We start from the raw sequence: 27552 nt of genomic DNA, 5'->3' as shown, positions 1-27552 counted from the left end.
GGACTCGGATAATAAATAACTAAGCTCAAATATTAACTAAGTCAAAAACGATAATGTGGGAAGATGTGTATGTGTCTCGCACGTGAACGAAAATATTTTTGGTGGCAATCGATTTCCGAAATCCATTCCCCAGCCCTTGTGACGGTGAATAGTTATGGATACTACTTTTAATTCTGTATCTATGCGGACGTTTCTAGAATGTTTTTACCAATAATGCGACTAACGACAAATGGACGGATTTTTGAAGATCTAAATACACTTTTAGAGGACCTTTCCTGGGGGGTTTAACTCGACGTGTTTCGACACTACACAGACAGATGAGAGATTGATTTTTTAAAATTACTACATGGACATGGATACAAGTCCTTTAGCCAGTTATGATTATTCAAATTTGCCATATTAACGCTACATTTGCCGTAAAATGTGTGTTTGCATTCCAAATCCGTTACAGAAATTTGTACGCACATAAGCTAGAGACAATATTTTGTAAAATTATGTACGTTCATATTCTTTATTCATTTAATTTCATTATTAATAGCGAAAACCTTATTGAAATAGTCACCGCAAGTGAGACGCAACGTTAAAGCGTTGTTAAACAATCATGGATTTTGAAGTGCTGAAGTTTTGGCTGTCAAAAGTGCACTTTTTTATGGCAAATGAGACCATAAACCCTTAATTTTAGATTACATTTTGGCAGAAGCTTGCTATAATCTTAATCACATGTTACTCTAGTACTACGACACTCTGTTTATGAACTTGTTTCAAATTCAAATTCACTATGATTGATGATCCAAGTGTTATCATGAGATAAACAATTTTAAAACAGCTCCGAGATAAAATTATCAGATCAAGGATGTTGAAAATATTTTACATTTTGGGAAGCGCGTATTTGCCTTATTACATAATATTAATTTTATATATTCTGTGCCTATTACAGTTAACATGTATCAAATTATTGCCACTGTAACGCGAACACTTACACTTACCACTCAAGTCAGTAGTGTTTAAATTCTAAATTTGAATAAGTCTACCTTAAGTACAGTAAAAACATTCCAAATTTAAAATAATCTACGGCTTATCCATACAAATCCGTTCGCATTAGCGCGTATCGCACCGTCCTGGCATCATTAATCTACGTGACAGTTCAAAATTTAGTTACAGAGGGTTACCCCCTCTCCCGCCGCCGCCTCACACCCGCGCCCGAATGTATCGAGGCATTCCTAAATAAAGTTTCATTCTGTTTTTGAATATTGCTGGCAATAAATAGGTTTTATATTTCGAAAGATGCGTTCGAAACGCTTGTTAGCGTGGTATATTATTTTGTGTATTTCTATAATCTGTGTCATTCTATAAGGCTTATTGATAAGCTTAAAATCTTACTTTTAACAGCTCTGTTATCTATTTATCATAATTTTTTTTATGAATTTATGAAACTCACATGCGGTGACTCATATAACCTACTCACTTAAGTACTAGATATGACTCTCGTAGAAATACGCCTACATAGTGATAACTTCACAAGCTGCGTATAGCTTCAAAAGATCAACATACATATATACATTTAAACCCGTATACAGCTATCTAAACCGCCTAAGGGAGTTATACAAAAGGGAATTAATCTGCACATAATTACAATATTCGATAGAGATCCCCGCTGCGTATGTCGTGAGCACATCCACTAATTACTACTTCCTATTTCTGATTGCCTGGTAATTTTGCTGTATATTTGATACCTTCTTGATAGCTCTGGTCGGGTTTATAGCATCCTGGTTTGATTGGGAGACAAAGCTTCGCTTTTTTAGTCTTCCACTAAATTAGGTTAGGTTTATAATTGCCTGGTAATTTTGATATATTACTAGTTATTTTCAAGGCTTTATGATTTTTTTCGTTTATTTTTTTCCCAGGAAGTGACACACGCAGAAAGAAATAATTGTTTTTTTATGCCGGTTTACTCATTACTACGTTAGGTTTATGATTGCCTGGTAATTTGGATATGTCATTTTCGAGGTAATTAAAGATTTATATATCCATTCCAGTTTGCTTAGGATAAGTTGCCCTAGATGCAATATATACAATAAAGAAAACGCTGCCAGTATCTTCAGAACCTTACCTAAATGGGCTCCTTTTGATATTACATTTTATTTTTTAAGGGTTTTAAAAGTTTTAGAATGAAGATTTTCAAAGAATGTTAGTTTTACTTTGCTTAATTAATGTAGTAATATCATCATACATAATATCTGTACCTAATTAATGTATTATAAACTCGATACAAAAGTATTTGTGATTGTACAGTTAGAATGGCCCGTCGCTCGTACTTACATTGTAGCATATAAATAATATATACTCCACAGACAAATACATATCTTTAGAAGGTTTTTAAATCGGCCATCTAACCAATGTAACCTTTAAGCTGTTGCTCTAATGAAAACGCGAAGCTTATTTGAATTCTTCACTCTGAAAATAAAGTTATTGTCGATGGCTATTGAATATTCGAAAAGGAATTAGCAATATATGTTTATATGCAAAATCAATACAAATATAAAAAATAATTTAAATAAAATCCTTTTATAAAATAAGATCGATGGGCAATGTCGGCTCATTAAAGTCATTTAGCTGGTTTCAACTAGACACGTTTAATTTTGCCAAGTCACGCACAGGACCGCACGAAAGATGTTTTCTTAATCACGGGTCAAAGAACTTTGATTTTTTAATACATTTCGATTTTTATTCAAGCACATTTGGTTGGACGCAACGGAAAAGCGATTTATCGGTAGATATAGTGATAAGCCTCCATACATATATAACATAATTATCATCTCTACGTTTTTAAAGACATTTTTTCCGCGCACCACCACTATGTGGAACGCTGCGAAGTCTTTCTGAACCAATTTGACTTGGGGACAAGAAAAGAGTAACAATTCTTAAAAGGCAGGCAAGACGAGCTCTCTGGCATTAAGTGTCTATGGGCTATCACTAAACGCTTAAAAACGTGGTTCATAAACCACCTTTTCTATAAAAAAATTGTCCCTTAACAATAAGAGCTATTATTTTTAATAATTTCCATATTTACACGAACATATTCACGATATTTAATTGATAAAATCGAAACATTAAAATAATTCATTCATTTTATCGTTGGCTCTAACAATAATGGTTTAACTCTCAATAAATATATATAGTAAATGTAATTGAGACTAATAACAATCATAGAAAATTCTTTTAGAACACCAACTCTGCGTTATCAGTTACTCAAAAACAGTTTGAAGATGAATAATCAAAAAAACATTCACATAAGACAGTATGAAACTCTATTCTGGCCCCATAAAGTGTGTATTTAAGGGGATATTTCGGAATTTATGCCACAAAACCGTGACTGGCACAATTCCGTACCGTTCGCCCTTTTTTATTACAACTCTTGTGTACACAATGTATACTGTATTTAGGTAACTCGATGGCCAAACCTATATATTGGACTTCAATTTTCAGAGGGCAATACTAATTAAAATTACGTTCATCATAACTACATCTTGCCATAACCTTGCTGTTGGCTCTGATAAAGGCTGTTATGAGCGTACCAATTCCTTAATAGCCGGCAACACACCATCGAGCCGTCTGGTGAGCCTCCTGCCGTATCCCCATGTTCTTAAAAAACCTCAATTTTGCTTTTATATAAATAAAAATGCCCATACATATAATGCGAAAACAATTAAATATCGCGTCACGCCCAAGTTGTAGCCCTCGTCCCTGTCAATCACATTACCGGGTCACTTGTAAACGTGGATCGCTATCAAACCGTCATTACTTGAACACACCCCACCTTTATCTGGACGTTTTATATTCATTCCCTTATAGAGTTTTAAACTTAAGGGACAACGGTTTCTTGCAAAAACTAGTCATTTTTTGTCGGACTTTGTGTGCTTATCAGCTGTCTACCTGTGCAGATAGATCTCTTCTAATATGCATAAAAGGAGTATTAATAATCATAGAGCATACCTGCATCATACACACCACGTACATACCCTCATTTTCACACAATCACACAACCCACCCGAATCAGGTATTACTTAGTTAAATGTTTTTATTGACTTTTATTGTTTTCCTTTCGTTAATGTTTGAACCTTTTGGTGTATATTATGTATTCCATCTTTGGCTATATACTAATATAAAGTCAGGATTAGAAATATTACCAGCTCAGATGGTTGACGACCTCGACATCTCTGATGATCCATCCATCATAATTGCCTGATGCAAAATTATTGAAATATCTAGTCGTTTATTGCATTTATAATTTCATAGATATTGTCACGATTACCTTCGATCTCTGATGAATAAAGCACGTGGTCGATGACGTACGGCCGTGCATGATCGATGAACTGTCACACTGACAGTGTCAAGGTCGAGTTTGACAGCTGTCAAATCGGGACAGCCGCTGTCAAACTGCACTGAAAAACGTGCCGCTGTCATGGCGTAATGGATAGCCTTCCGGGCTCCGGCCATATTTGTTTTGATGAACTTTATATTTTTCAGGTGTTCCTATTTTAGATATGTACACGTTTGTTAGTATTTTAGTCTCACTGGTTCCTATAAAGCAATTTCAGGCGATACAAAATGATTAAAAAAACTTTACAATTAACACTTAAACTTACCGTACATTTGATAACACAGAACCTTTTGACGGCGAATAAAAGCAGACACCTAAGCACATAGTCGATCGATTGGTACCTACAATGATATACCTAGGAAGCCTCCCTCTATCGACCGGGATCCCTTCAAGCAAATACCCTCTTTATCTCCAACAAAAGACGCGAGCTTTTCCTCTGACACCTCCAACTTTTCTTACCGTACATCATTTTCAATAAGACAGTAAAACCCAGTGGGCAGTTGTAGAAATTTAGCGTTTATTTCCATCGTCGGAAGGGTAAGGCGGATCCGCCCTAGCCAGGGCGGGCGCAATTAGGCAACTCGCGTTTAAAAATGCATTTTTTTATTACACACTGTTTTTACGCTCGGATGATATTTGAATCTCCCATTGTTATTGTAATTACTCTTTGTTTGGTGAGAATTTGCGCGATTGTTATTTTTGGTGAGTTTTTCAGCTAACTCCTGTTGTTGGTGGTGTTTTAACTCTGTTTTTATATGAAAGATAAATAACATGATAGTTATTATATTATTCATTTATGTAATAACATATACACAACATCTGTTCATCATTCTAATAGCTTTTTTCACGATATTTTCCTTCACCGTACGAGCGCATTGAATCTACATTGGTGCACAGATGGAGATCGAACGCACGACCTCAGGGATGAAAGTAGCAAGTCAATATTTATTTCTTCTACTCATTAAAAACAAAAAAACATAATTCATTTTTCTCAAGTTTTTTGAATACTACGTTTGAAAACATTAAGAAACTGTTCGTATCAGCATGTATCAATAAAGATATATAGGTGAGCTTCGTCCATTTTTAATCTGTTGACTTAAGCGATGGACCAGTATGGGCACGTATATAAATATGTAGGCCCTCCGGGAAGGTACGGCGCCATTACGGAAATTACTTTATAGACCTTAGGATATTGGTTTCACGTTTTTGTAATATATACTCGGGAACGCGTCTTTGCTTCCTGCTACGGGATCGGTCGGATTGTTAGGTATAATAACTTTTATTTATCATTAAAATGCCTTATTACATATTTAAAGTAGTCTTAAAACTGATTTATCGTGAGGCAGGTGTCCCGCAGATCATATAAAAAACATCATTCCAAATGTCATTTACGACTTTTCGTCAATAGCGTCTGAAACATTTTGTTCATTCGAATATTTCGTATCGAGTAAACTATACGAAAACTGTATTGCCGTGATTGTTAATTTGTTAGTTAATATCGAAGTTCAATATCTTCTTCATCAACTGACGTTGAGGCAGAATACGAGATTTCATCTGTTTCAACTTGACATCCGTTGTTCCATTCAGTTTTATCTTAAGACAGTTGACGCCCACGGCATCTTTGGAAGCTGGTACTGAAGCATTCCGAAACCAATTCGACTTAGGTGTTTTTTTGCGACTGAGGCACAAACTAGCTGCTGTCGTCTCTGGCAGAATGACAAGCGCTGTGGAACAACTCTGCTCCTCAGCATAATGCTGAGCCAGGGCCAATTACAACCGCAGCACACACGCATTACACAATTAAACCTTTGCCTTTAAAAAAAATGTTCTCAAATCTCTCTATTATTATAATTTTTTTATTTATTTTTTATTTATTGATTATTGTATTTGTTTTTATTGTGTTTATGTTATGTGTGCGTGTTTTTTGTTAGTAATAAATGTTATGACTACTTAGGGTCCTTCATAGAACGTACTAAGTCTTATAAGGCCGTGGTAAAGTTTTAGGCAAGTTGCTTCATCTTGCGATTCTGATCTCTAAGGTCGTAAGTTCGATCCCCTGCTGTGTACGAATAGACATTCTATATGCTTATTTACTCGCTCGAATAGTGAAGGAAAATATCCCGAGGAAAGCCGACCTTAGACTCAAAAAGTCGGCGTGTGTCAGGCACAGGAGGCCTATCACCTACTTGCCCTAGATTGACAAATGATTATAAATAATATACAGAAATCTATTTCCCAGGCTTGTATAGTGAAGCTGATGTATTTTTAAATTGTTATATAACACTTATAAAACACAGAACTCGTTAAAATTGAAGCTTTGTAATCAAAAGGGGAATAAATAGTTAACAGTTACATTAATTGTTACCTTTACACTGTTATTATATTTCCCTGTATCAGAGATAAGAACTTAATTATTGTTTTGTATATCATAGGCATTAATGAACTAAAATATAGTTTTTTTTTATCTAGAGTATATGTTACAGCTATTTTTCATGACAATTATGTTAAACATAAATGTTACAAAAAATTACTAGCAAAGACTTTTTTTTATAGAACAAGGTGCAAACGGACAGGAGGCTCACCTAATGTCATGATACCGCCGCCCATGGGCGCTCAATGCCAGAGGACTCACGATTGCGTTACCTGCCTTTTAACCTATATTCTGGGTTACGATAAAATTGGCTTTGGAAGACTGCTTTCCGTCTCGCTAAGTTTTAAGTTTACACGTAGATAGTATTATTTATATAATAAAGAACATACATTGTGAAGCTATATCTATATATGTTAATAGATATCTTTTCTAAAATACAAAAAATTCAAATTTTTCTAGTAATTTTTGTTAAGTACTCGTAAAGTAAAATGGCGGATTAGGTATATTTTTTATGTAATAGGAGGTAAACGGGTAGCAAGCTAACCAGATGTTAAGTTATACCACCGCCCATGGGCAAACAAAGAAGCACTCGCAAGTGCGTTGTCGGCCTTTAATTGGTATGCTTGAAGGCACTTAAAATTCTTTAAAAATTTACCAGTTTACCAGTACCGAATATATCAATATGTTTAAAAAGATCGCGTTAAAAAAAATAGACTATCAAAAATGTTTTTTATCGATTCGAATCAAAACCACACACACACACACACACACTTTTACGTATGACAACATTAACAACAAAAAGGAGAAATATCTTCAGTATTACAAAATCCATCCTCCGAATTCTATATTTGAAACGAGTCCTAATCATAATTAAATAAATAAGTCGCCTATATAACAATATTGACACTCGTATACATAGACAATTTCCTCAAACACCTCACCCTATGGTTATTATAATTTTTCGCCTTATAACCGTCGAGGGAGTCACACCTCAGCAATTTTACTTTAATTCTTATTTAGAGGCTCACGCTTACAAGATTTTTAGTATTTGTTTATGGTGTACTCGGCAATTTTCGCTTTCCTCAATTTTCACGAAACAATGGCGCTTACGTGTCGTCAAATGAACCGGGAATGATCGAAAATTGTCTTATTTAGCTCTTGAGATTATGTTTTTTTTATTGTCGCTGCTATTTTTTGAATGCGTTTATATAAAATCATTTTGAAATACTAACATTATGAGCAAAATGGTATTATAATCATATATCCTGTTTTAAATTTACATATATAATAGTATAATTATTATAATTGCGCCTTGGCTAAAGACTCACTACCATTTCTTACGTAATAATTTCCGCTATCGACTAAATAAATAGAAATAATATTAACAAAATGCAATGGCGTCGTCCCGCCATTTTGATTTGAATATAGAATAAAAATTAGATCTAAGACAAATTCAAAGACAGGTCAAGGGCTTTTTAAAAATCGAATGTTCATTTGGCGCGCGTCATCGCGCCGCTATCAATCATGCATGCACCATTGCTTTTGTTCGAATTACGAATTTCAAAAAAGGAACGAGCGAAAATTATGGACGGGTTTGAAAATGCCTCGCCTCCCGCGTGGTTGGTATTATTCAATTAAATAATTAAAAACACGTATGCGAGTTTCTGTTTGTATTGGCTTGTAAGAAAAAGGCATCAATTTACTTCATAACAGTTCATATAAACCAACAAATATAAACAGTAAAAGTTTGTAAGAGACACATTTGATGTTCGGGATAGTCGCATCACTTGTGTGTTCTTTATTTAAAAATACCGCGAAACAGTCTCATATCTATGACATTTATGAACTATTCCACAGTGTTTAAATCTGTGCTACAGATAACAAATAATGTCCGCCTCTACCTTTGGATACTGTCGAATAGCTACGATATGAAAAAAATTCTTTGAACGAAACGAGCGAAATACAATAAAAACATGACCCTCCTTCCACAATCGGGCAATATTATGAAGCAAACAGTGTGACACCGTTAAAAAGTAGGAAAATTGCTAATGGTGTATGATATTGCTTCCCCTTCTGTAAGGCTGGGGTGTCACCTTTGCGTTCCCAAGAGGTATTTTTTTTTGTTTTTTTTCGCTTTTTCCGTCGTGTTTTTTGCGTAATGACGCCTCGGTCCTGTGAGAGTTGGTAGAATCCATTAGATAGGCGGGAAGAGCTTAATGTAACGGCTTTTTTCTTGAGAATCGAACCCCGAAAAGGCATTAGCTTGTTTTATCGGACTGGGGACGTTCCCAATTTGTTGCAAAGCGATTTATCATTTACACAAGATACTAATAAATGTTTTGTCAACGATATACTAGAAGACATTCATCGTGATAATATTACTATAAAAGTTACCACAGTAGTACTACATATTGTAAATCTAAAACATAAGCTCAAATTTCATTAAAATCTGTTCAATATTTCAGTGACACAGAACAAATATTCATATATTGATATTTATTTCGAATAAACAGTGTCTTTATCCTAAATTCGAAATTCAAATAACGTTCCAAATTCAATTTCAGGCAAATGGTGTCCGTCGAGGCGCGAGTGGTCATCACCTCCCGATGTAGCGAGACGGGTCTACTCCTCCGTGTTCCTGGGCAGCCCTGGTGAGTATCCAGGTATATATCGACCCAATTTTTTTTATTAATTATTATATAATAATCTTTATCAACGGTAATTTGTATGAAAGATCGTTAAAGGTACGATCGCCTTTAGGTGTCCACTCAACGCTTACTCAGCGTCTGTAATTATGATCTGTCTATTCTATGACACTTGTCATGAAGTGATGACAGCTACAATGTGGGTTGAAAATATTTTGATTGTTTAGATACTGTAATTAAAACTAAAAAAATCCTTATTTAAAAAAATTTAAATTACGTCCCGTAATTGAATATCGAGCTAATTTTGAATAAATAATACTGGTAACTTCAAATGTTTTAAACAAAAAATCTCGAAACATCTCAATACAAAGCACTTGGCTGTCAAATAAATATGACATCAATACACCAGCGCCATCTATCGGCTCATTCATAACAATCAACTGTAACAGATACCGCATTCTACAATCGACCGTAAATGTATATAGATAGAGATACAATTAGAATAACATTGAATTGCACTTTCCACGCTACAACATTAGAACATTAGTACAAGTAGATCATCCATCTCTCTCGCACTTGTATGCTATTCGATTATACATCTCGCTTGTATTATAATACGTCAGTAACAGTGCCCGTTTCCATTACACTAAATCAATTACCGGACGTTGCTCACTTGACCGTATATCGATATGATACGGTCGATGTTTCGTGAAAATTCAAGTAAATTTAAATTTTTTGTTCTAATAAATACAGTATGCCTCTTTTCCTTTCGATATACAATACTAATGGTACTGTACGAGTCCATAGTAATGACTTTTTTCTAAATCCGCTTACGGGATCGATCAAACGCACCGCGGTCCCAAACACACGACGTCAGATAAAAAATAATAAACTACCAAAATCAGAAATGGAATCGGAAGGAGCAGAGTCAATTTATATGGCTTCGTTACAATTCTGATTTTTATCTACGTCTTCAATGAACGCCGAAGACGGATTACCGTGGAGCTGCGTCACACAACAGACAGAGAGGGACGGCAATAGGTTATCGATTCTGTCCTCAACAAGAAAGGATCGTCGGAGCGAGAAAGCGCGATGCGTCTTTACGACGTGAGAAAGAGATAAAACAATTCCTTACGCGGCGTAATGGAGACACATTCGAAATAGCACTTTACTCACTGATGTTACGGTCGCAACTGTCCTGTTATTATTACAACGATTGCGGAACCATCGAATGTAATGTTATAACTTCATTGCGCGTTCGATGCGATTTTGTTTTTTGTTTCTTACCACTTAGAGTTGTTTTTGTTGTCGCCTTTTATGGATATAGAGCTTTTTGGTTGTAATTTGCGGTTACTATGGTGACGCGCTTTGGAATGTTTAGGCTGAATCAAAGATGCTTGCTACTTTGATGATTTTCTCATAAATAACGATGTCATAAATGTAATTCATAACGTACTCAAATAGATAAAATAATTACTAAGTAGTTTAGTGTTCATGGCATCGTAGTAATCATTTCTATAGTGTTTTAATGATAATTAACTGGTCCTCTATAAAGTTTAATATCCTTATTAAATAACTATAAATATTTTACTGCCATTTTTATTTACCCCATTAAAATGCGTGTGCTTTAAACATACCATAACCATGTTAAACAGACTTGTCTATGGTTTACATTAATCTGTATGGTTTGCAAGACAGTGATACCTAAAATGCGATAGCTATGTAATTGCTCAATTTGTGTCACGACGTTCCTTTTTCAAAAAATCCAATGAGATCGATCGTTCGCCATGTCCGCAAATTAGAGCGGGAATCGGTGTTCGTTAGCGTATTCACCAATCCGTAACGTCTCAAGCGCCAACTTTCTTTCACGGATAAATCGCATCTACGCCGTGCACATTGGTGCGTTTATGTCGTGAGTGTTTTAATCTCAATCTTCGTTCAAAAGCGCCCCGGTGCAATGCATTTTAGCTAGCGGTCGCGCTCATTTCGCTTGCTTTTAAGTTCCAGGGTCGTGCGAAAATTGCATTCTTCGTGGCAATGGCCACTATAAGTAATATATAAATAAGTACCTATAGAACACAGCCTATCTATTTATATAGATACGAATTTTGAACCTGTTTCTACGGATAGAATGACTAGCCTTCTCTGATTACGTGTGATCAAGATAAAGAATGGTTTAAGATGGTTATCAGTTTAAACTTTATCCACAGTTTTAACTTAAGATGTACAATTTTAAACGCATAAAAACTTATAAACTTGTTCTTTTATACCTAATTACATCTCAAGGCAATTTTCTTGTCAAAGACATAAAAATTTGTCATTTGGTATCCCGTCGGAAACTGGTTGCTTTTAATTTTTTTTAATAAGAATTCAGTTACTAAATATAGAATTAACATGATACTTTTGAACGTCATGTGCTATACAAATTGAGGATCAGACTTTTAACCCGTAACAATAATTGTTCCGCCGGTAACTGAACCCTGCTCATAAGCCACTAAGCTATGGCGGTAGTCAAAGTACTAGGAACGCATAAAAAGTAAGATTTATCTTTCAACAGGTTGGATACAAAAAAAGAAAAATTAATTTTAAATTTCGAACAAAATCCGAAGTTTTATTCTATTGGCCCTATAAACAAGGCAAATGTTTATTATGTTTAGAACAATGATAAGAACTAATTGATGGAACTTAACATGGACGCTGGTGGTCATTGCGTGAGAGTGCAATTTGTAGCTGACCTGACCCCGAAGGAATGCGATTATATGCTAATAACTTTACGATTCTGTAAAACGTTTTAAAATGTTTCGTGAGATAAATGTTTTTTCATCTGTATTTTATTCAATAGTAATTTAAATGAGCAGTGTTGGCCTAGTGTCTTCAGCGTCTTTTGTCTCTGAGATCGTAGATATAATCCCCGGCTGTGCACCAGGGCTGTGAACTGTTTAACCTTCCGAAATCCAGAAAGTCAGTCAGTCAGTGCATCAGTCACAGGAGGAACATCTACTTGACAAAATCATCATCAAACAGATACAAGAAATCTGAGGCCCAGACCTAAAAAGTATAATTAAATATATCATATTCTACTAGGATTGCAGAAGTCAGTTGTAGGTGTTGAATTTTAAATAAAGAAGAATAAAATAATAGAAAGTAAAGAGGCGTAGGAGTCAGCGGGGCCAAAATGTAATTGATCAAACGTGTTTCGGTATTTAAAACATAGACTAAGTGCTAAGTGTTACGCCCACGCTAAAAGCATTATCGAAATCAATCTCGTTAACAATAACGCGAAACAAAAACATCGTAAACGAATACGAGAAATGTAATCGACCCGTCGGGCCAAATAAAATAAAAACTCAATCAAAAATCTTAAAACATTCCGTATCATAACCGGAGCGGTGCGTCGACCCGGCCGCCATACGAGAAAAAAAACTAAAACTAACGCACTAAGTATCTTAAAGTACGCCTCGCGTCGGGTAGACCTTAGAGCTCGGTAGTTGGGTTGAAGTTAGCCCGGGGGTGAGGCGCGCGCGGGGCGGGCCGTGATGGATGGCCCAATCGGGCGGCGTGGCGGTCCCGCGCTAATCGCGCACTGCGCCCCGAGACTCGGACGCACACACACGTATTTCACACAAAAGCGCATCTTGATACCTACCGGAAAATCGATGGAAAACAGCCGCCCCTCAAACAAACATGAGTTACGTCGGGTCGATAGCTACCAACTGTTGTAAACAAGCGGGGAATTGGGGAAAAAAGCTCGCCACCCCGTGGGGCTATTAACGGCCACGTGACTAATTTTGTGAGCTGTCACCGGCAGGCGCACGTGGCTGTGGTCTGCTGCTGACCTTAAGCTTTGAAAAGTGGCTTCGGACCAGATGCGAATTACTCTTTGCTGACTGAAATTATTGTGGGCATACTATTGTCTTCATTGAATGAAAAAAAATTACTATTAAATCAACAAGAGAGCGTGTTTTCTGTTTAAAAAATTTACTATATTTAACAAAAACTAGAGTAAATATATAGAAGACAGTACTTCAATGTCCAATTCGTTATTAAAATTTGCTAAACAGATTCGATCATTAATTATCCTGTGGTACACAAGAACCACAGAGCAGAGACATTTGAGCAATTGCGCTGAATTTATTTAATTACCAAACGTTTATTTATTAAATTAACTGTCCGTTAAAGTAGTATTATATTAATTATTACGTACTTATATGTTTATTTGACACAAAAGAAAAATTAACCCTAGATATTTTTCATCGTTATTCCACAGATTATGAACGACCATAGTCAAAATTCGAGCACATTCCACGCATAATCTATGGCATTTGATTTTCAACATATTTATGAAATTACTATAATTTCGTGGGTTAAACTTAGAGCTGTCAAAATTGACGTCGGTATATCATGAGTGACCCTTTTTTGTTGCTCTAATAATTTCGTTAAGGGCTTTTTAAAATGTTTGAAATAGCTGCCGGTACTTAATAGTATGAATCGGTTTTATTGGAATTTAAATGGGAACTAAATTGATCATACAATTTGGGAGGAATTTTAAGTATGATTTGAATAATGGAACACTGTGTGCGTTTATGCCTAGATCGGCAAACTTTGTTTTGCCATAAAAGTCAAAATTCATATAAAATAATAACTTTGCCGGGCCATTAATGTACACAAAAATATATATAAATCGGTCAATCCGTTTCGTAGTTTTGCTTACAAACAAACGTTTGATATCTTGAAAACATTATTTATTAAGAGTTGATATTATCTTCTTTGTCGACTGAAGATAGTTTTATATATTATTTTTACTTTTTTTACATACATTTCTCATTGATTATTAGCCAAAAAGGCTACGCGATCAGGTTGAATCCCAGTTGAGCGTAAATTATACCCAGGTTAGTTTTTTCACCACTAATGTGAACTATCAAAGCAATATGCCGTTTAGAGTAACCCATGAGGAAGGCTCACAAGCTTCTAAGATACAAAACTAAAAAGTACAAAAACTATCAAACGCTCGAAAGGATTTATCATTCTCGTTATTCATATCTCAACAAAGAGGGATAAATTATGCGCCCCAAAAATATCTAAATCCTAATCCATTTGCCTCGGCCGTCCCCGAATCCGATTTTAAAATATGAAAAGAAAAAACGGACTGAGTTAAAAATAAAAAAAAAACCCACGCCTCGAGCAACGGAAAAAAGTTAAAATGATCGCGGGCTTTTTTCTTTTTCATTATTCTGGGATTAGAGATAGTGTCTCTTGATTTATACTTTTTGGGTGGTAATTAATTAGTCTATGGTGTTACTGTTATGTGTTTGAAGTCTAACTATTGTGCGCCATTAACAATAGCCCGAAAGAAATTCATAAATATATTTTAAATAGGTGCAGAAATCTGCCTTAACTGGAAGACAATATCTAGAAGGTTTTACACAGTTTTAAACTAGACATGACACACAATTGTTATCGATTTTGTGTAATATAATAATCAGATTGTAATTATAAAAGCATAAATGATTCCGCGATTGAGTTTCGAAAATAGCAACATTACATTTTGTTAATTTCCTCTTTACTCCATTTCACTACTTCCGATGTTTAATAATTATAATAAGCTGGCAACATTTACATTTGACATTGACGTAGGGCACACACACGTGCGCTGTCAATAATCTTTGTCACATTTTTGCATCAGAAACCGCTTCGAGATTTAAAATATTATAACGGATATAAAATGGCGAATTTATTAATATGATTTCTTATACATGTCCTTATTAAATAAACTTTGAATCGAAAGTTATATCCCGCGCGGGCTCATGGCCGCTCGGTCACAATAAAAACAGGGATTTGACAAGATTAAAATTGTATTTCAAGTCTTTGACGTGTATCTTATTGCTTTTTCGCTACGGTGTTGCCCCCATCTTTACGTTTTATTGCTCAAACCTATCGGTATATATTTAAAATCAACGTTGCCAACAATGAAAACGAATTTATTTTATGCAAATTAGCCACATTAATTATGAGGCCTCTTACCGTAAGCTATTCGGATGACGTTTAATTTTTTACCGCCGAACAAAATGATGTGTCAGTAATTTTGAATATTTAAATTTACGGAAAAAGGTTTTAATGAAGGAATAATTTTCGAGATAAAATGTTAAAATGAAGTTTTTATGTATTTATGCTGTTAATACGTCAATAAAAGTACTTATGCAATGTAATTTTAGCGGAGAATTTCGTAAGAATATCTTAATTCCTTATTGTAACCACTTAAGTGGAGTTTAAAATACGTAATTTTTACATTTATTTTGGATGAGATAACGTCTTACAATAGTTGCTTAATTTGTAAGTAATTATTCATTCACAATGTAAATAAGCTAAAAACACGGCTCAGCCGACGTAAGATAAACGTTTTACTCAGGTACAACTTTCCCATTATCTTTATGTGAATTTAACAACACAATGAACATTTTAAGTCCCTATAATTTTTATTGTCTTCCAACCTTTCCCACATTTCGGGACAATCAGCAGTCTGGCAACACAGAACTGAGCGATCACGGCCGCCATTACGGGAGATTACCTCTAATGTAATGTGTAGGTGATTTGAAATAATCACGCGGATTACCCTGGCCTGATATTTAATCAATATACAAGTATAACATAAATGATAATATGAGCGCCAACGACAAATGAGGTTGTGTTTTTGGCGCCATACGGCTTATTATAATTCTGTAAACACAAACGAAACAATAGTATATCTAATAGAGTCGTATTTCACATGACTCCTGATTTATGGCTCTATAAAACTATTGGTAGGACAGTGAATAAAACTAATTTTGTCTATTTAAAGCGTCAGCTAGGTGAATTGTTACTTTGTTTATTTTTACTCGTTAATTAAATTTAAGAGACCTTGTATTGAAACACGTAATTATCTCTGACCGCTAAACCTTTCTACATAACTGCCATAGGTTATAAAAATGACACGTTCAAATTGCCGCCAAAACCACAGAGCACAACGTGTGACAGGCTGGTTAGAAAAAAAAATTAAATGCGCTAACGAGAACTAGTAAAATATGTTTAAGTTGTGGTTAAACTTATACCGTGTGGTTATTATCTGTGGCCGCGGGAAAAATCTATTTTAGAGGCTTGTATTTTAAAATTACCCGCCTCGAGCTCAGTGGAATTATAAAACGAATTGAATTAATTCGAAACGTAATCGATTTCCAATGTCAGGTACCGCTACTTGCCGACAGATGGCGTTGTAATTAAGCTTCATGTAATGGGCCCGTCTTGAAATATCTTAGCGGTGGTTTTATTGTATTTTATTTTTGGTTGGCAACAAGGCAATTCAATTTAAATGAATCAAAAATAAACGAATGCAACTAGAACTACTTGGTAGTTACATACTATTCTTAAAAATATATATACATACGAATTATCAGCTAATTATGTCGTGGCAACTAACCTACCATATGAATAACAAATATTTGATTTCCTAGTTAAATTGAATATAAAAATATACACGGAAATGACACAAAGAAACTGGAAAAGCATAACAATATAGCTGCTTATACATTCCATACTCCGGAGTCGTAATTGAACATCGTATGCAAATGCGGCGCGCGCTCGCCATCTCTTTAATATTTATAGTATCTTGGTACTTTCATATAGAGCAGGTGGCCTATTTGTATTTTTATTAAACTGTGCTCCACTGCGGTTTCGCTTGTACTAAAAAAAACTGTCTAAAGACATATATCATCATACACATATTAATTACTCTTTGCTTCTGACAATGCATTAAGTAGACTAACTAATTAAACAAAAAACTTTAGATTTCCATTTCAGCTACATACTTACATATTTTAGAATGAACCAAAGTAATTAAAAGATGAACTCAAAACAAGAAACTAAGATAAAGATCGCATCAACAATGAATGACACAGTTATTTTGGTCAATGTCACCACATAAATCACGTTGATTCCACATAAATTTACATTTTAACGCTCCCGACGTCGTTTAGGAGAAAATAATTATAATACGGTACACTTATCAGAGTGGATTTATTTTTATTTTATATTTAAATTAATAATATCTTAATTATTATAATATGTTATCGTGTTAATTTCATTTAGCTTTGTCTAGAACTCCACAGACTATACTGCTATACTAGAAAAAGTATAGTCTATCTTGTCTACGTATTTATTATTTAAAAAAATAGTTTAAAATTCCGAAGGTGTACTACCAATGATTGTTGAATTAATTCCATACAATTACTAGTTTGTAAGTAAGTATTCTAGACAAGAATATACAGTATTTAAATTCGTCAAACCCGAAATAAATTCTCAAAGACTACTTTAAAATGACCATAGCATACTTCAGATATTTATGAAACCTAGTCTGTGTCATACGCGCCAAAGACAATGACATTTTCCAAAAACCTTGCCATATTAGAATTCTATTTAGTTATTCAAAATTAGAATGTTACCAGTTGAAACGCGTTTGTCACCGGTTCTATATTTAAATGGAGATGACTTCGCGTAACGAGGTGGGCGTACTGGCCGTTTCGGTTGTGCTTTTTTGCTTGTCATTTTATTATAAATATGATACATCTGTATAGATGGTAAGATAATTTGTTTTGATACTTGAATATTTTAATATTCATCGAATTGAGGAGCATCAGGCAGAGTAATTTAACATAACATTCACTAAAACTAAAAGTATCAAAATTAATTTTGATCCTATAGAATAACATTCGACATCTACAGTCTACCATCCTTGAAATCTTCTCAAAAGAGGATCGTAGATAATTAATTGATATCGTTTGTGTTTGAGATATTCAGGTTGATTGTGGGGCAATCTTTTAATTTTATATTTCGTGTACTCTCTTGATACCCCATCATCCCATTTGTCCTTTCAAAAGAACGCGTTTTGGTCAAAACTTTAAAGAGTCACTCCAGTCACACTTTAAAAACTTTGTGTATTCTTTGCGTATAATTGCTTGAAATAAAAACTGTATCTCATATTCTAGTGTCGAGCGTTGGCAAGAATTTATAAATAAATATATCAAAATCCTCGAAGATGATAAGCTGTACATATGTAGTATAACGGTGTATCAAATACACTGTATAGAAACTTTCAGAAGAGCAAAGGTTATATATGACAAAAGTTGTATATATCTACAAATTACGCGTTTGTCCCGTTAAACACAGGCTTATTATAAATTATCACATCTAACGGACCGGCTTATTCGCGTTAACATCACGATGTCCGCGTAACATAAATTTAGTCTTAATTAAGGTTCACATGGCATTTAAAATAGTACGGAAATTATAATTTGGCTAAGTAGTTGAACACCTAAGCATAGTTATTCGTAGGCGTGATGTTACTTTATTATGTCATATATAAACTAAAAGTACAGTAAACACCAAAAAAAACTAAAAGGGCTTAACCTGCCTGTAGGGTGCAAATTTAAATCCGTTTAAACTGAAGAGTTTTAAAAAAATACAATTTATACAAAAACGTAACGAAAACATTACAACAAACATGAAAATATCAATTTGTATATTAAAAGAGAATTTGGCCTAAAAAGCATTGTTGGCTAGTGACTACAGCGTTTGACTCTCAACCCTGAGGTCGTAGGTTCGATTTGCGACTGTGCACCAATGGACTTTCCTTCCATGCGTATTTAACATACGCTCGAACGATAAAGGAAAACATCGTGAGGAAACCTATTTACCTGTTAGATTGACAAATGAGCATGTAACAGATACAGAAATCTGAGGCCCAGACCTAAAAAAAAGTTTAAGCACAATTGAATTAGTTTTTTATTTATATGTCCTTAACACTATACACATGATAACTGAAATACATCATGTCCATTCATATATAATTTTGCTGTAGAAGCAAAATTCTATAAAGTTATTTCCAGCTACATAGGCGTAAATTTCGGCCCTGTCACGCGTCCCGCCTAATTACGTGACAAATATAATCACGTATTTATGTCCAAGACGCGACATCAATCGCGCTAATCCAGCTTATTTGCAAAACTGCATTCAGTTATTTCAGTTCGAATAAATAATTGCAAAATGGCGGGCGTTTATGACGCGCGGCCTGACAGTAATATTTGTCTACTTGCTGATTTATTCTGCGATGCATGCCCTCTAACGTAAAATGGCTGTTTTATGATCACAGATAATGACTGCTCAATTAAAGAGCTATCTTAAATTAATGACAATATGAATGAAGGTTGACATTAGGTGCTGTGTTGCTAGCTTAAAGTATAGTTCATAAATTTAACATGTAATTTTAAGTAGACACTTAGCTCTATGGTCTATTTAAAAATACTTGACAGAATTGTGATGGTATAACGCGGGAATCTCAACATTAGGTGCTATGTTGCCAGCTCTTAAAATTTTGGCAGGCGCGTCCTCTTAAGTTTGTCGCGATACGATTTCCTCAATGTATTGTTGCCAAATACCTATTTCCCGTATCTTGTGGAATGCTTAAATATCTACAATTGACAGGCCCCGTAAAGTGCTCGACGGAGATTGCCAAAATTCGTTATTCGCTGTACAGTTCCTTGTAATTGTGTTGTTTATTTATTGCTGTCAACACATTTGGTTAACCTATGTTTATCATTCCATTAAAAATATTCTTTTCTTTTTCCATCTCTTATTTTCGTACTTTATATCTCTTGATTTCATTAAGAATTTATTAGAAGACTTATTTGTTTTCTCTGTAAATAGAATCAAACGTAAAAGGTCTTTTGAAACTGGAATTTTATAATTTTTTTGTATAAATCGGAAACACTGACATGCAAATTTCTAATTCTGAAAGTTACCATAGAAAAATCGGAAACACTTACATGCAAAGCGCAACGCATTCGAAGATTAACGGCACTATAATGGTTTTAATAACGCGTGTTAGTATTCTCTAAGCGCTTAGTTCAATCACGTCTGCACTCAAATAACAATTAGACGCAGGTCTCGCGCAGCCGACGCCAGAATATCCATTGTTTATAACCAGAACTGTGATTTGAATTACGGACAAAATAACTTTTTGGTAAAACAGTTCTCTGTGTCTCTGTACAAAAATATGTGTTTATTTTGAAGAGAATGAATGAATGAATCAATTCTTTTTCTGTAGATAAAAAACTGTTTGACTTGCTATTAAAAGCAAAAACACCTTACTCAATTCAATTATAAATTAATAAAAAGGTATGATTATGTTTTTCTTTGTACATTGTACATTTTTAATTTGTGACGCCAAATAATTATAAACAATTTATTTTAAAAAGTAAATTAAATAAAACACGGACGTATATTTTTTGTCGTAATTATTGTAACAATGCGTGGCGATTGTTCAAGATAATTTATGTTACAACTTGACTAGTTTTTTAAATAAATTTGCGGTTAATTCTTGATTTCGATAATTTGTAATAACACAAAACTAATTTAATCATATTGTTATAAATTTAAAAAATGCATTCCTTTAAACTAATTTTACACAGAACATTAACAATTATTATTTTAATCTTGCAACATTTTTATGTCATATTTGCATTAACCTTGACGTGGCTGATTGGTGTTTAGATTGCCATAATTAAAAATCTTGTTTTATACACGCTTAACAATCAATATTTTTTTGATTGTATCGATTTGCCGAATGCTCATATCGAGCCATCGAAGTCGATGACATTTCGCTTTTTTGTTTCTTTAACCAAAGCCCACATATATATATATATATTAAACATAACAAAACTCGAATTGTGATAAAAACATGGGATTAATCACACAACAAGTGTATAATGTTACGTGTACTAGGATCTCATGAGACGGCCGGTGTTCATAAATACGTAGGCCGCACACGGTGCTGGATTAATGTTCTCCCGGTCCTGACCGGTTAGTGCTACTAGGCGTAGGCGCATCATTTTATAAGGCTAAAAGAAAATATACGTAATTTTGTAATTTTTGATGTATTAACATAACTGTTCGTTACACTATCTTGAAATAGTCATTACCATTGAAGCAGCATACAGCATTATATTTACTGCTTTGAAAAAATAACATATATCACACCACCGTCATTGGCAGTTATTACATTAGAGTCCATCTGCCAAAAGACTTCGTTAACCATATCCCGTATCTCAGGAGGCAAGCTGTTGAAAAGACTCCCTCCGAAATATTTGTCGCGATGTCGCTTACATTTGGAGCTCTTGCTTTCCTCTATAAATAAGCTATTCAACTGTAAATGGTTTTTGTCAGAAGTGAAGCCGTTTTTGGGACAAAAAACAAATCTTACTATAAAATCTTCTACCGCAGTTACCATGGGGAGTGTTCAGAAGAGTTGTTCGGTCTAATACCCGCAGCTGAGTTTCATTATCGGACGTCAAGGCAAAATACAAAATACCATCCGTATCACCTCGACGTCCGTCGTTCCACAACTGAGCGTTTTCTAAGGCAGTTTTTGCCGCGCACCACCACTATGTGGAACCAGCTGCCCACTGAAGTATTTCCGAACCAATTCGACTTAGGGTCCTTCAAGAAAAGAGCGTACCATTTCTTGAAAGGCCGGCAACACTTGCGAGCCTTCTGGCAGTGTGAGTGTCCATGGGCGGCGGTATCGCTTCACATCAGGTGAGCCTCTTGCCCGTTTGCCTGCTATTACATTAAAAAAAAATGGCAAACTGTATGACAGCTATAATCTTTGTATCGCTCTCGAAGAATATAGAAAAATCGAATCAAATTATGTATATAAAATATTTTTTTTCGATGTTAGCCTCTGAACTTTCCAGCCCACACATTAGTTCTGAGATTAGCGCTTTCAAAGCTTTATGCTATGAGTCGATTGCCTATACGTGTATATTTATCGACGAAGAATAAAACTATTTTCATTAAAATGAATATGATTTCGCGTTACACGTTATTGTCCGCCCCCCGCTGGTTTTGCATAAAATTTTATAGACCTTAACGAGCCCAAGACACATCGACGCGATTTCTATTATTAAACGTTTTGTTATGGACTATCGTGAACTGGTTTTCTTCGTAAAAAAAACCATTTGTAAAATAATATTCTTTACAATATCGGCGTTGAACTTGACGCTAAAGTTTTGCGTGAAAGGATACTATGTTTTTTAAATAATATTTATTTATAAGTAACCTTACAGCTACATATGTATTCATATAAAAGAAATCACTTACAATAAACATTAAATATTTAAAAATATATAAATTGTTACTGCTAAAGTCGACGTGTCCCTTGGCAAGGAAAATGTCAACATCTTCATGATTAGTGTCATAAATTGACACTGCGGGCTTCGACTCCTTGGACAATAATTAATATATTAGTCAATTTAATACCTTAACTAAGCTTTTTTAGAAATTACAACACTGGTACACATTAGAAAAATCGTTTTTTAGGTACGACACGAGATCGTGGGACTTTATAATAAGTATGTTTAATATTTCTTTGTCAAAACATAAAAAAAGTTATCAAACCAACCCTAAGTTTATTATGACCAAAAGTCGCTTTTGATTTATATAAAGATAGCATTAACCCTTCAAATACGGTAACAAGAGTCGACCGCGCGAAATGGGATGTATTAGAAAAATTTGCATTTTAATTATATGTCAAATGGGAATCGAGTTCCCGTAAGCGACCTTTAATGGCATTCATATTAGAGCCTATGTTAATATAGTCTTGTTAGTAATATTTAAAAATTGTTTTCTTTATATAATGTAATAGACCTTTCTGCAAGTTTGAAGTTGATTACGATCTCTAACCGTGAAATAAAATAAACAAAACATACATCAATGACGCTACAACCTTTTTAGGTCTGGGCCTCTTCTGTGTCTGTTTCATGGTGAGACACGCCGTCTACGTTAGAGCGAATGTTTATTGCGCACATAGTAGTCCATTGGTGCAAAGCCGGGGATTGAACCTACGACCTCAGGGATGAGAGTCACGCTGAAGCACTTGTAGATACAAGGCCATCCCGTATCTTCTACATCTTTCATTAATACATACAGATTACAATAAGTTTTAGCTACACTTAATTAAAAACAAACATTACTCGAATCCAATTAACAATTAATTATGGAATTATCTCGGAAAGACACTTAAAGTATTCACTTAGCCATCAACTTTAAAATTGCGGAGATTTTAAAATACTTAAAACCCGCTTTCTGATAAGGAATTATCGGGGAGACAATTAGACCCTAAGTATTAAGATTATCTTGACTTGTATTATGTTAGCTGAACTCTGATTCAAGCTTTATAAAGATGTATGTGGTGAAAGAAATTAACCCACTTAATCCTGAGCAGGTTTTTTGACGTGTGTAGTTTCATGTAGTACACTATTTTATATAGATATATTTTTCTCACCTCACCTGATGTTTATACCCGCCCATAGATACTCCAATGGTACGCTCTTTTGAGGGACCATAAGTCAATGTGGTGAGGATACTTTGATATAGCTAGTTTTACACAGTGGTGATCGAAAAAATGCGTAACAACGAGAAACTAAGAGATTCTCCGTCTAAAACCACATTCATGTGTGAGCTTTCCATTACGTTGTTTACATACTATTGAAAGTGATATTCTATATGTGGATTTTTTTAATTCGTCCCAATCGACTTCATTACCAGTAGGGTTAAAAATATGCAAAAATCAAAGGCCGGGGTGAATTTTAAGCAATGTAATTTTGTATAATATTCAACAATTAAAATTCAAATTGAAATCAATGCGCGGATGAACGGCGTACTTCGTGGGGTTTGGGGGTAACTTTAATCCCTTAATGTGCGTTTTGCGACGTGGGGTATGGGGTCTAGGACGACCCGAATCCGCTTGTGTTAATGTCCATTGAAGCTATTATATTTAGCTTCTTGTAACTTCAAATTATGCATGTTGTAGATTAGGTTGCGTTTTTGATGTTACTTTAACTTTTAATAAAAGTATATTATTATTAGTACACACAATTTTAATGCTTTGAATGGAAATCTTAAACAAATTATAATTACACACTTAGCATTTGTTAATAAATAGCGACTTTGAGTACGTCTTTTCACACTTTAAACGTAAATTAATCAATAAAACTTTTTATAAATTTGACGATTTTTTCCATCATCCTTGGGATTGATTTGCTCCAATTCAAACAATTTGTATGACTCAAAACTTTGCGATCAAAAAGAGTGGCGGAGAGTTTCTTGCCAGTTCTTCTTGCCCACTCTACGCCCTTGCGATCTGGTAAATGTACGTAAATTTAGAATCAATCTTTCCTGTTGACGTTCATAAGTGTACGTGGTTATTATAATATGAATAAAGTTATTTTGAATTTGAGTTTGTTGACCTTTCAGATTTCTGTATCAGCTTCTTAATAGGCAAGTAGATAATCATTCTATGGACACATGTCTTTGACTTCCTTCACTGTACCAGCTAGTGCTGAATGCGCACATCTAAAGTCCATTATTACCACTGACTTCGAACCTACGATCTCGTGGATTACACACGTTCTGGTTCTAGGAAATTTAGGGTGTTTAATATAATTCTCTATCAAAAGCTTTCAAAGTCCCACAAAATGGCAATATTTAAACTGGACAAATGTTATGCCATCAATTTTTGCTTCTAAGACAGGTTAACGTGAGTTACAAATCGCAGGCTTATTGATAGACATTTGTATCTGATTTCAAGTGGAGAAAAACAATGTTGTATATATTTTAATAGCATATACACTGGTCCTGTATATTTGTTCTTTCATTGTCATAATATGTACACTTTTTATTGTTTTTAAATTAAAAATCGGTCGCAATACAACCGCTTTAGGTCTGGTCACACGCTGTGTACTTTTCATAATCATTTGTCAATGTAATAAGCAAGTAGGTGATCAGCCTCTTGTGCTTGACACACGTAGACTTTTTAAGTGTCTAAGGCAAGCCGGTCTCCTCATGTCCATTGGTGATACGATCTCAGGAATGAGAGCCACATGCTGAAGACACTAGGCCAACACTAATGTTGTTTTTAAGTTAACGTTTAGTAGTGTATCATTTGCCGAACCGATTATTCAAGTAAAAGCTTGTTTAATCACGAAATATTCTCAAAGTGTTTCTGAACGGTTAATGGCCTATAAACTCACCCCATAACTCGGCTATCTTCCCAATGTTATGCGGATATAATTGGCCCTTCCGCCAGGAATCCTCAATTGTAGATATTAAACTAATTTTCAATGCGTTGTAATCGCGCAAACGTGCAATAAGGGGTTGAGAAATTCAGTTTAATCCTTGTCTATGACCGCCTTTATTTTCTTTTCTTTTAGTAAATATTACGATGAAATATACAATAATAATTTGTATTAACAATTTTTAAGGTACTGCCACAGGGACAATTAAAATTTCCTATTTATCAATTTTTATTATTATTAAGTTTAGCGGCAGTCTATCTCGGATTGAACTGTCATTAAACTTTTAAATATCTTGCCGAAGATTTCCAATTTTTTTTCATGTACGAGATTAAACAATTTTACGATTTTACGATAAAATCTTAGTGTTATCAGTTTAGTAATACTTGATTTTTACGAGCTCAACACTTTTTGATGATGTTTCACTGATAACACAGCATTATTTACAATTAACGAATTTGTATTTTATTAAAAGCGTTGATAAGTGCGTTTAATCCACTAAAGATACGGTCAAGTGTTTATTTTAATGAACTCATTTATTTAATGTAATGTAAATTGCAATAAATATATACATTGACACTATGAAACTTACAAACACTTCGTTGCATAGAGAAATATAGTACAATGAACATAATTAAGTAAGGAGTGCTAAAATACATTAAACTAATGGAACAAAGAGCAGTGTTGGCCGATTTGGCTTCAGCGTGCGTCACTCATCCCTAAGCTCGTGGGTTCCATCCCCGGCTGTGCACCAATGGATTTTCTTTCTATGTACATATTTAACATTAGCTCGGTGAAGGAAAACATCGTGAGGAAACCGGCTTGCCTTAAACCCACAAAGTTTACGGCGTGCGTCAGGCACAGAAGGCTGATCACCTACTTGCCTATTAGTTTAACAAATGCTCATGAAGCAGAAATCTGAGGCCAAGACCTAAAAAGGTTGTCCATTCTTTTTTAATGGAACAAAACAATTTTGTGTTTTGTTTGAAGATACAAAAGTATATATCTTCATTACTCCTGTGTACTTCTACTGATTCAAAATGAAAGAGAATTCATTCAGTAAAAAACAACTTATCAGACTAATATACAAAGATTCCCATACAAAATGGTTGAGAATCAGATTTCCAATAACATCGCACGCTTCCGTCACACCCTTAGCCATCATTACATCACCCAATAAGCTCGAAAGCTTTGTGTTTTTAAGGGAAAATGGGCTTTATACCGTGACACTAAGATCACGCGTTTAAGTCCCCGTTTCGGGTGCCAATTTTAATTAGCTCCCCTCCCCCCCCCCCCTTTGTTCCCCCTGCGTCGTCCAGATAAGGGTGTTTGCAAATAGTGCCGGCAAAGAAGCCAATCCATCAAATTGGAGCATTACCACACCATGTTGAGGGTTGTGAAATGTCGATAGGTAACGAGAAAGATTGTCGATTTATGTTTTTTAATGTTGACTTAATATTTAAGTCAAGTTTAGTATTTGTTTTACATGTGTCTAAATAAAAGTTACTATTTTAGTTTTTGATAAATGGCTTCGTGACCTAGTGGTTAACATACATGTCTGGTGTCCTAGGGTCAAATACAAGTGAAAACATAATTGTTTCATATTGGTACGTATGAAACAATTATGTTTTCACTCGTATACACTGTATCTACCTAGATATTTTAAAAAAGAAGATACAGGTATGCCCCAGTGGACTTCAAAGAATTGCCAAAATAAATTCCTTTCGACACTGCTACGTTTTAGGAACGAGAGAATTAATCGTGTAATCGATTCCCACGTTGTCACATCACTAGCGAGCGCGTGCTTTCAGTTGATTGGCGTAACTCGATAGCCCCACACTAATGTTGGTCGCGATAAATCTCACAGGAACCGACGGTGTCAATGACTCGCAGGGTCTAAGTTCACATCGATGCTAAAAATTGGGTACATCACTAAATTAAGAACTTTCTCGAGGAATGGGATAACCGTGTTGTTACCTAGGAACATTTCTGACTTAC

The 27552-nt window shown here is 34.7% G+C and overlaps 1 protein-coding gene across 6 annotated transcripts in view; it reads left to right on the top strand.

Moving 5' to 3' along the window:
* The window catches only part of LOC123718865 (homeobox protein homothorax), a 222941-nt gene that overhangs the window by 114085 nt on the left and 81304 nt on the right, over positions 1 to 27552 (top strand). For 3 of the 6 annotated variants that reach the window (XM_045675850.1, XM_045675832.1, XM_045675814.1), the window contains exon 9: positions 9317 to 9403. In XM_045675850.1, the coding sequence (XP_045531806.1) occupies positions 9317 to 9403 (87 nt within the window). Of the gene's footprint in view, positions 1 to 9316; positions 9416 to 27552 lie in introns of all 6 variants that reach the window. The other 3 variants (XM_045675842.1, XM_045675823.1, XM_045675804.1) reach the window with 1 other exon arrangement.

The sequence above is a fragment of the Pieris brassicae genome, chromosome 2 (genome assembly GCF_905147105.1).
Source record: "Pieris brassicae chromosome 2, ilPieBrab1.1, whole genome shotgun sequence".
NCBI lineage: Eukaryota > Metazoa > Arthropoda > Insecta > Lepidoptera > Pieridae > Pieris > Pieris brassicae.
Note: the sequence above shows the minus strand (reverse complement) of the source record. Positions and strands in the feature narration are given on the sequence as shown.